The sequence below is a fragment of the Diabrotica undecimpunctata genome, chromosome 3 (genome assembly GCF_040954645.1).
Source record: "Diabrotica undecimpunctata isolate CICGRU chromosome 3, icDiaUnde3, whole genome shotgun sequence".
NCBI classification, from domain to species: Eukaryota; Metazoa; Arthropoda; class Insecta; order Coleoptera; family Chrysomelidae; genus Diabrotica; species Diabrotica undecimpunctata.
In genome coordinates, this window is record NC_092805.1 from 160,153,653 (window position 1) to 160,165,581 (window position 11,929).

The following is an 11,929-nucleotide window of genomic DNA, read 5'->3' on the forward strand; positions in this document are numbered from 1 at the left end:
GTATATTTGTCTGAGTAAAAACAATAATTTTTTCTTTATTTCTTCCTATTTATGTAGAACAAATGTCGTTGTACCGAATTTTCAAAATATTATAGTTGTTCAATCGTTTTTAAAGCCAGAATTTTACATTTTTATTTGTTGCTAATATAAATTATAGTACTGGTACTACGTTCTGATAATGATTTCAGCATATCTTTGTTTTTAATTGTAGATACCACATCAAAGCTCTGGAGTCGCTAACCGATGATTTAGCCGGCAACAGTCAAGCACTTATGTCAAATTTGGATCTTATACTAAAGTGGTTAACATTGCGGTTTTTCGATACCAATCCTTCAGTTCTCCTGAAGGGCCTTGAGTATTTACAATTCGTTTTTAATATGCTCATAGATACAAAATACCGAATGCTGGAAAATGAAGCGTCTGCGTTTATTCCGTACCTCATAAATAAGGTAAGTTGCACATCTTTCAGTAGCAAGTAGGGGAGCACGGGACACAATGAAACACAAATTTGTTTTTTATTTGTCCTGTTTTTGCATGTAGGTATATCAGTTTGAAATGTGTTTTAACGTAACAATTTAGTTTTGTCACACAGAAACACAATTTCCTCAGCCGCGTCCAAACTACAGCTGAGGTTATAACGAAACAAAGATGAATAGTTCTGGTGTCGACCGAAGTGCCACTGACAGTAACAGGTTCTAATTTACCCTCCAGAATTTGAAATACGAACAATGTCTCAAGGTGCTCCGTGTTTCAAAGTCCCCTACTTACTTGGGAACATAACACTTTGATCATTCGTCTCTGTCGACCGTGTCAGTATGAAGTTGGTTCCCTTTACGTTGACACGTAGCTGACTTGACGCTGAACTGTTGATGACACGCCGTGGAACCAAAACGTATATATTAACATACACTGAGCATACCAACAACGAGCAGCGACGACAACATCTTTTGCTTTTATTAGATCTGTCTCTATCTATCGCATTGAAACTCCTCATTCGATCTCTCCCGACTAAAAAGAGATGCTGCTTTACTTACTTGATGTAAGACAGAGACACAACTAACAACGAAGACAAAGATGGTGTCGTCATTACGCTCTACAGACTGCTCGGTCTATGTTAATATATACGTCTATGCGTGGAACGTGATTTTCGACTTGAAACGACATTTTATGTTGACATAAAACTTACATTTGACGTTATAAGTTATTTTACGTCTGGTCAAATTGTACGTTTCACATCGAAAGCTACTTAAAATGTCACGTTTAGCGACAAATCAGCTAACTTCACAATGGAGGGGTCGGATCGAACCAGTCGGCGGTCTCCAAAGGTCAAAGTGTTCTCTTCCCAATTCTGTTCTCAATTTTGCAATTGCATTAAGATGCCACAAGAAAATAGCTTCAGAACAATATATTTTTTATTACTAGACTTACTAACATTAAACTAGACTACTTTAATATTGAAAATTAGTCCCTTTTTTGTTATTGCGAAGTTCAAGAGTTCTTCTGTATCATTCTGTATTTTCGCTGTTTGCAATTATTCTCCAGCACAAGTTGGTGTGTGTTTTGGTTTGTTTATAATTGAACTCCTTTCAAATTCTTTCTCCCCTTAATTTTTTCTTTCCAGTTATGTATATTTATCTTTTTAATGCCATCCCTGACTTGATACTTCCATCTGCACTCCGGTCTTGGTCTAACATTTTCTTTATTAATTCTTCTTCGCCTCTTTTTTGCACATACCCAAACCATTTTAGTCTTTGGGCCTTTATATTTCGAATGATGTCTTTCCGCTCATCAGGTTTTTGTATTATTATTAAATTTAATAATAATTCTTCTTCTTACTTCTTTGTAGGTTGTATTTTGTCATCTTTTTGATAAGGATGTTAACTGTTAGAAGTCGGTCACTGTGAATGGTCTAGCGGATCCATGGTTCATTATTTTCAAACAAAGATTTTGTAATATGTATCCAATAATGCGATATTTGTATTTTTCATAGAATCTGTCCAATCTAATTTCTCTTTTTTTTTTTTTCATATCCATATGCATCGTTTTCTACTTTTTAACTTCTCCCATCTTATTATTTTAAACATCTATACTATTTCCATGGTTTTTCTTTTGGGTGATTAACAAAATTATTACTTTCTCTCAATTTACTTTAGAAATAAAAATATTAAATCCTTTTTTAGATAGGGGATCCCAAAGACTCGGTTAGGAATGGCGTGAAAGCTTTATTAAATCAACTAAATAGACTGTTTCCTGTTAATAAATTATCGACGTATGTGATGGAAGGAGTTAAATCCAAAAACGCAAGACAAAGGGCAGAATGTTTGGAAGTTATGGGTGGTATCATTGAAGATTTCGGTAAGTACTCTTTCCCTTATCTTATTGTAAACCTTAGTATAACACAATTAGTAAGTTAGTGCAGTACGAAAGCCCAAGTTTAACTTGGTATATTCAATTCATTTTAATAAGATTTTCAGAAAAATTTAAATTATTTTAATTTAATCATTTGTTTAACAATATTTCATATTTATTTTTTAGTATTTTTGTTATGGTTAGGATATTCTATTTTTCTTAATTTTTTGTAAACGTTTGGACATTCCGTGAATAAAAAAAAACTATGTATGTATCGAGCGTGTAATGCAATTTGCTCACATTAGTAGAAAATTTCGTTAGTGACTTCACACCGAAATTTGTCGTAAATAGCATACAGCATTGATTTCACGCTGGTTTATTTAATTTTTAGGCATTACTGTGTGTATGCCAACGCCTATGGCTTGTCTTAAAGAAGTGGCTAAACAAATTTCTGATAGGGACAACTCCGTAAGAAATGCCGCTCTTAACTGTGTTCTGCAGGCCTATAATATTGTTGGTGAAAAAGTTTATAAATTAGTTGGAAACGTAAGTATTTTTTTATTATTTTTCTTTTTTTGTTTACAGATTTCTTATTGTGTAGACGAAGCAATAACCAAACTTGATTAAGTTCTCTTTTCTATAAAATCTTGTGTGTATTTTAACAAATTTGTACAGAACCTCTTAAAAATATATACAATAAATTTTATATCAGTGTATTTTGATAAGCTTTTTTGCATATATTTAAAGTTAATAATTTGTTCTTAATTAATTTTGATTAATGCAAAATGAAGCTCACGTAGCTACAATATAGCTTGCAGCCTTTTATCTTCTCATACTTCCAAGTATATTGTCTGTCATTTTATGTATCTAAAGAGACAAGAACATTTATCTTTGGAAATATGCCTTCCTCCTTTTTCTTCATTGTTTTTATTCAGAGCTTTTTACATCCTTAACGTTCCAACATTGTTTTATGCCATCTCATCATCTAAGTTGTAGTCTTCCTCTAGCTCTGCGTGGTTTCCATAAAATGTTGTGTCCCGCTACATATTCTATGTTAGCCGTGATATACAGGTATTTAATAACAGGTAATAAATATTTAATAAAAAATTAAAGAAAATAAAAAAATAAAAAGATAACAGTCCAAAAAACATATGCTGAATCTATAATACATTGTATTTGCCTGTCTATCCTGACTGAATCATTCAATCAAACAAATTAATTAATACAGGTAACATTAATCCTGAGTTGACAATTGTGTCGAACATTGTTTATTTGCTAACCAAACACTACAAATATCTAGCAGTACTATTCAGCCTAATCAATAGATTACAATTAGTAACAATGTTTTTGGCTGTATAGATCCACCCCTAATGACAAAAATTAAAAAAAAAATAACGAGTAATACACTGCTTAGATGAAGAAATTAGTGGAAGTGATAATTTTAATCTCTATGAAAATCAGGGAACTGGTACTAAAAAAACAAAAAAGGATAACATGCTGTTATCCTGGAAAGGATAGAAATGGGAAAAGAATTCAAGGCGTGAAGGGCAGATTCCATTTGATATTTTGCGTATAGAATAGCAAACAAACTTTTAAATCCATTTCGGAAACCTAAAGTTGCTTAATTAGAAGAGCCTGGGGAATTTTTAAAAGGGCTATTAACGTTGTATTTTTCTTTAGTATATTCCTCTTAATACATTTTTCTTGAAACTTCCTCATTATGTAACTCATATCTTCGGGGTCTTGTGCAATCACTACGTGATCGTCTGTGTAGATTAATGGGGGCAAGTATTAGTTTCCCATTGGTATTCCCATTTCTTGTTTCCATTTTCTTCCCTGTAAGAGACTCTTTATTTTTATTGAGATTTACTATGATCCTCATCCTGATTTTAGTGGACGTCCGTCCGTTTTCTTTCTACATATTTGTGCATTGCTTCCCACAGTTCGAACCTCGGAACTGAATCGTAAGCCTTCTTTAGCCTTTCTTTATTAGTTGTTCCAGTGTGTAACCAGTTTTCTGTCTTTTTTGTATATTGATCATATGATTGTGTCCATTCTTTCGGAATTTGTTTTCTGTTTACTACTCTCTGGAATATCCCTTCTGCACCTGCGAGATAGCATCCCTGCTTTAACACTTTCTTTATTTCTATTTTTGGTGTTAGTGGTTACTAATTTTGATCATTGTTTGCTGGTGTACATATTCTTATCTGATTTAATTAGTACTATCGATATTTGTATTTCCTAGAACCTGCCAAACTTTTACCAGGAGTACACTGTCATATACTTTCCTGAGATCGACAAACAGAACTGGCATTTATTGATTTTCTGCAATTTTTTTCTTTCGTACTCGAGTGAGAGAAATCTGATCGTTTACTTTACTTATTCTTTTCACTCATGAAATATTAAATCCTTACATACTTTAAATATATTTATAGATATCTGATAAGGATATGTCGTTGCTAGAGGAAAGAATAAAACGGTCTAGTAGGAAGACTATGGCTTTACCTAAAGCTGAACATAATTCCACAGTTGTAACAACTTTAATATCTCCTCAGAAGGAAAACACTCCACCTAATAGAAATTCTTTAGACGCTACGCATGTAGTAAACGATATAAATAATGAGAGTGATCAAGATGAGGATATAGAGGAAGAGATGTTGCCACAAGTGAAGTAAGTAAAAAGCCAATTATTAATTCTAATGGACAAAAACGGTCATTGAATATTGAAATATTGTATCAAGGTTTTGTAATATATTTTTATACAGCATTTGTCGATATTTAAGAAGTAAAATCATTTGTCAATATTTAAGAAGTAATGTCATTTAATTACTATTAATTGGGAATAAGCCACAATGAAAGGTTAAAGTACGTTTATTGACGTTTCAATTTCCACTTCGGAAATCGTTCTCACTTTTCTTATTATTCATTTTATTTATTTCGTTATTATCAGAACGATTTTCGAAGTGGAAATTGAAACGTCAATAAACGTTCTTGAACCTTTCATTGTGGCTTATTCCCATTTAAATAGTAATTACTTTAACATGCCACAACAAAATAGCTTCAGAACAATATTAATGTCATTTGTCGTGCCTGAGCATTCTGCTCACAATATAAATTATCTGGTTTTATAAAATAAAAGCGTTAAGTACGGAAATATTTTTTTCATATTGGAAGACTACTAAAGGATTGTATGAAAAACGTTATAAATATAACAATGACAGAAAGAAAATCTTCATTTTTTGAAGTTTGAATACAACTAGATCCGGATATTAGGAACACATACCGGTTTTGCTAACTGTAATTTTTGGTAGTTTATTCTTCAGTTTCATCTTGAATGAAGGCTACAAAGTTACTACTAAGAATAAAGGTTACAAACCAATAAATTATTTTTACTACGTCTTCTTCTTCTTCTGGTTCCTATCCGTTTCGGATGTTGGAAATCATATTGGCAATCATGACCTTGCTCGCTGCGGCTCGAAACAGCTCCGTTGAGGTTTTCTTAAACCATGTTCTTAAATTCCGCAGCCATGATATTCTCCTTCTACCGGGTCCTCGCTTACCTTTGACTTTACCTTGCAATATAGACTGCAGCAGGGAGTAACGGTGCTGATCTCTCATAACGTGTCCCAGATATCGCAATTTTATGCGTTTGATCGTAAACACAATCTCTGGTTCCTTCTTCATTTTTTCTAGAACTTCCTTGTTCGTGATCCTTGCTGTCCATGATATTCTCAGCATTCTTTTATAAAGCCACATCTCAAATGCTTCAAGTTTTTTAATAGTGGTGTCTGTAAGCGTCCATGCCTCCGCCCCGTACAACAACACAGAGAAAACATAGCATCTCAAATGTCTCATTTTTGTATCCAGGGATATGTTGTGACTTTTGAAGATGGCGCTCATTTTGTTAAAGACCGTTCTTGCCTTTCCTATGCGGCACTTTATTTCCTGTACATTGCTCCACTGTTCGTTTATAATAGTTCCCAGGTAGCAATACTGTTTTACTCGCTCTATCTGCGTCCCATTAATGTATAGATGAGCCCCATTTATATTCTCCTTGCTGACAATCATTTGTTTGGTTTTGTGGGTATTAATGTTTAGTCCGTACTGTTGACTGTACTCGTTTATTCTACTATTATTACTACGTCTAGTCTGTTTAAAACTTTTCAAGGTATGTATTTCAATTTAAGCAAAATATTGTTTGTTGTTTAATGAGAAAAACGCCCACACAACAAACATCACTATGAGATTAACGTTTTTAAGGATTTTGACTAGAATAAGAATTTCAACACACAGGTCTGGCTAAGCAGATTAAAAAATTCAGCTGAAGCGAGATAGAAATTAAGCTAGATAGCGTTGTGATTTCATGATTGTCTTCATAAACGTGTGAGCAAAATGCTCATAAAGTGTCAAACTTTAATAATACAGGTAATAATACAGTCAGTTCCAAATACTGCTCCTTTGGAAACATAATTTCACGAAAACATTGCTACTTGAGAAGTAATCGTACAGTAAATGCATTTTTATATTGATATTTTATCGGTTATTAAAACAATGTTTACTTGAGACGTAACCGAACAATGATTCACTTATATGTTGTTATTTTATTTGCTGTTATTGATATTTCAGTTTGCCACAAATGATTGTACCGGAACCGCCTAAGGAAATTCAGGGACCGTTCAAATTAGACCCAGAGTTCATGAAAGAACTGGAAAGAGTTAAACCTCCAAAGCCAGTGAAGCCTTCCTTGAAGTCATACGACCTTGACTTCTTAAATGAAGAAATTAGAATCCCGACCATCGAAGAAGCGAAAGCCAAGTAAGACATCATTTATTTGTGTTAAAGGCACATCAACCGATGTAGTTATTTTCGTCACAGCGTAACAAAAATATTAATACAGTAATATTGATTTAACATAGCATTAAATATATAGGTGGTATGTATGTGATAAGAGCTATTCCCTCTCTTGCCAATTCTTGTATCAGTATAAAATCCAAAATTCGTGAGTGGATCGAAGCGGTCAATGGATGATGTTACGTTACAAGGTCTATACATCAATGTATAATGAGTTGCATACCCATTAGGCCTGTTATAATATTGCAGTACACAGTGGTGAGGCCTTTAACTACAGTTAATTCTTTTGTTTGTAAGAATTTCGATGTATAACCGTGAGTTTTTATTTTAAAAATTAGTTACGTGGGTCCTCAGGTTAGTGTTGGCATTTTATATTGACAGAGTAAAGGAGTTTTAGGTGTAATAAACTCAAAATTGCTTTTTTTCTGTTTTTTTTTTTGTCTTCTGTGAGACAATTTAACTAACTTTCATACTTTTCTGTTCTCATAAGATAGTTACTATTTAGTTTTGTTTCTAATTCATATAAACTCTTGTTTCGCAGTTTTTTAAGCTATTGTAAAGAGCTCTTAAGGATCTAATTTAAACCTCTTCAAGGTTATTTTTATATTGTTTTTTTTTGTATAGATTACCTTTAGCGATAATTACAATATTGTACTTATTTTGTACCATATTGATTTTCGTATTTCATTTATAATAATAATTACATCATCATTTATTTTGTACCATATACATTGCTTTTCCATTATACATAATGATCACCACCATTACTCGAAGGAATCTACATTACCGACTGTCATAGTTCAAGTTTTATCCGCTACTCGTCACTATAAAAAGAAAATTTGCTGTATGGAAAAGAGGAAGATTTGACAGCTAAATAATTTGTAAATTAATGTGGATTTAAAACTAGAGTCAACTAGCGGATAAAAGTTGAATTATGACAGTCGATAATCATATACAGAACAGGTATATTACCTAAAGAATGGCTTCTATCAACATTCGTGACTATACCGAAAAAGAAAAACAATGTTGCGATCACCGTACCATTAGTCTAATGTGCCACATACTAAAAGTATTACTAAAGATTATTCATCGTAGAATATATAAAAAGTTAGAAGACATTGGACAAACTCAGTTCGGATTTAGAAATGCTCAAGGAACCAGAGAAGCATTATATGCAGTAAATGTGCTAATACAGAGATGTTTAGATGTAAACCAGGACATCTATGTCTGCTTCCTAGATTATAACAAGGCATTCGATACAGTGAAACATAATCCGTTATTAAAACTACTGAGAACAAAGAACATCGACACACGGTATATAAGAATAATAAATAATCTGTATTATGAACAAGAAGCTGTCATAAGAATAAATAATTTAAAAACTGATAAAATAAAAATCAAAATAGGTGTTAGACATGGATGTGTCTTGTCGCCATCACTGTTTAATGCATACTCAGAGGAAATATTCAAAAAAGCATTAGAAGATGAAGTAGCAGTCATAAAAATAAATGGCCTACCCATACGTGAAATTAGATATGCTGATGATACAATACTAATAGCAGAAAATATTACAGATCTACAAAGAATTTTAGATAAGATTGTTGCAGCGTGTGAAGAATTTAGTCTGCCACTAAACATAAAGAAACGAAAAATTCATGGTTATATCAAAGAATCATATTAGATACATCAATCTACACGTAAATAATAAGACGATAGAACGAGTTCAGAATTATAACTATTTAGGGGCAAACATTAATGAAGCAAACGATTATACCAAAGAAATTAGACTTAGAATAGAAAAGGCTTGAAGTGCATTCAATAATATGAAACAAATATTATGTTGTAGAGACCTCAGCCTAAATCTTAGAAAACGAGTACTAAAGTGTTATGTATTTTCTGTTGTATGTTTGTTGTATGTTGTTTATGTTGTATGGTGTAGAGACATGGACTTTAAATAAACAATGTCTCAATAAATTGGAAGCATTTGAAATGTGGACGGCATTCGGGCGGGGCTTGTGACTTCAACTTATATCGTTCTCACTCGTACGCATGAACTCTTACATATCTCGTAACACATTGATTTTCCTTTGTGAGGTGAAAACTAATCGTGGACAAAGAGAGTATCAATGATACCTGGAAAAATTACATAAGAAATTTATTTTTTGATGAGAGAGAGAACCAGCCCCCAATACCTACGGAAACAGGACCACCTATACTAGTGGCAGAAATAAGAGCAGCCATAATATCACTAAAAGAAGGTAGAGCTCCAGGACCAGACGGAGTACAATCTGAATTTCTTAAACTTCTTGATGATGAATCTTTAAGAGTACTATGTAAAATCTTCAATAATATCTATGACACAGGCAATATCCCAAAAGATTGGCTACTTTCAGAATTTATTACCTTACCAAAGAAACAGGGAGCAAAAAAGTGCGGAGAATATAGGCTAATAAGTCTAATGAGCTATACATTAAAACTTTTTCTTAAAATTATACATCGTAGAATATACAAGCTATGCGAAGAGAGAATACAAGACACACAGTTTGGATTCATGAAGGGCGTAGATACAAGAGATGCACTGTTTAGTCTACAAGTATTATTTCAAAGATGCAGAGATATGACTTGCGATATTTACACCTGCTTTGTGGACTACCAAAAAGCATTTGATACAGTTCAACACCAAAAAATGATGGATATTCTAACAAAAGCCCAAATGGATGATAAAGATCGGCGTATAATACAAAATTTATACTGGAACCAATCAGCCACAATAAGAACGAATTTTGGAGGTGAACCAACGGAAATGATCCAGATTCTACGAGGCGTTAGACAAGGTTGTATACTTTCACCTATATTATTTAATCTATATTCAGAGGAAATATTTAGTGAAGCCTTGGAAAAATGCGAACATGGAATACTTCTAAATGGAGAACGCCTAAACAACATCCGTTATGCAGACGACACCGTTATTTTTGCAGACAGTTTAAACAGTTTACAGCAACTGATAAACAAAGTAAATGAAGTAAGTGAAAGATTTGGACTTCAAGTAAATATAACAAAAACTAAATTTATGATCATCAGCAAAAATAAAGTTAGAGACGCTCAACTACTTATCAATAATACACCAGTGGACCGAGTAAAACAGTATAACTATCTTGGAACAACAGTAAATGAACAATGGGATCACTCACAGGAAATAAAATGTAGAATAGAGAAGGCTAGGAGTGCATTCAATAACATGGCCAAACTCTTTAAAAGCCACAATCTTAATCTGGAGATAAAAGTAAGGCTCCTACGATGTTATATCTTCTCAATATTGTATTACGGAGTTGAATCCTGGACACTAACTGAAGCAATGGAGAAAAAACTTGAAGCATTCGAGATGTGGCTATACAGGCGAATTCTAAGGATATCATGGATAGACAAGATAACCAACGAGACCGTATTACGAAGAGTGGGCAAAGAAAGAGAGGTGATGTATACCATTAAAAGGAGAAAGTTGGAATATCTCGGACATATAATGAGAAACAGCACTAAATACAGATTACTGAAGGTAATCCTACAGGGTAAAGTATTCGGAAAGCGAGGAATTGGGAGAAGGAGAATATCATGGTTGAAGAACCTGAGGAAATGGTTCTCCACAACAACAACGAATCTATTTAAAGCATCAGTCAATAAAATAATTATAGCCAGAATGATTGCCAATATTCGGAACGAATAGGCACTGAAAGAAGAAGAAGAGGTGAAAACATCGAGCAAAAAGACAAAAGAGAAAATTTAATCGTTATGAAAAGGACACCAAACTTCATAAAAGTGGCCTCTTATAATATGGCGGACATATCCGGAAATGCAAAGGCGCCAAATTTAAATTTTACGACACTTCACAATAATCATACAGTGGTGTAGGAGTTCTAATTTATCTAATGGAATTAGTACAAAGTTTGAAAATTTTAATGTAATGATGGTTTTAATTAGGAAAATATTTCATGTTTTTTTATAAGGTCATGAGAAGTAGCTATAAAATACTTTTCAGAGTGTGTCTTAGTTCTCTTCACAATTGTTAAAAAACTTCAATATAAATAAACTTTCATATGACAGTTGGGACAAACAATAACATAACCCAACTAAATTTGATTTCTTCAACAAGGAAAGAGACTCTCTTTCCTTGTTTAATGTGGCCTCTCAAAATGGCACTTCCCGTCTAACAATATTTTTGCCCCCACTACCTTTACATTCGCTCTTCTGTCTTTTTGCTCGATGGGTGAAAACCCCCTAGAACATCTAGTTCCTTATTGCGTTAATAATAAATGTTTTTGTTTTAAAGTCGTATTGATTTATTTATAACTTTCACATATTTTTGCATGGCGCTAATTCCAGAGAATTTTGCATTCCTAATCCGCCCCAGAGAAGTCTCAAATCTCTGTTTAGTCTGATTTGTCTTTTATGTTTTATGAGTTAATTGTCACAATATATGGGCTAAAACTCTGGGTTGTTACAATGTGTACAAAACTTACTACAAAAACACATCTACATGTAGATGTACCTTCTGTACATGGTGTAAGATCATCCTTTTTGTACAATGTAAACAAGTGATGGTGTAAACATCACGAAGATTGGTCGGTAGTTTTTTGGCATTTCAGGATCTTTTCCTAGTTTAAGTAGAGCTACTACTTTTGCTTTTAGCCATAGTTTTGGGAGTTTATTAGACGTAGCGCAGTTATTAAATAAG

The 11,929-nt window shown here is 33.1% G+C and overlaps 1 protein-coding gene across 2 annotated transcripts in view; it reads left to right on the forward strand.

The window, feature by feature from the left end:
- The window catches only part of msps (msps cytoskeleton-associated protein 5), a 56,065-nt gene that overhangs the window by 37,258 nt on the left and 6,878 nt on the right, over positions 1 to 11,929 (forward strand). For both annotated transcript variants that reach the window (XM_072527341.1, XM_072527342.1), the window contains exons 16-20: positions 212 to 449; positions 2,181 to 2,355; positions 2,741 to 2,895; positions 4,785 to 5,020; positions 6,976 to 7,164. In XM_072527341.1, the coding sequence (XP_072383442.1) occupies positions 212 to 449; positions 2,181 to 2,355; positions 2,741 to 2,895; positions 4,785 to 5,020; positions 6,976 to 7,164 (993 nt within the window). The remainder of the gene's footprint in view (positions 1 to 211; positions 450 to 2,180; positions 2,356 to 2,740; positions 2,896 to 4,784; positions 5,021 to 6,975; positions 7,165 to 11,929) is intronic.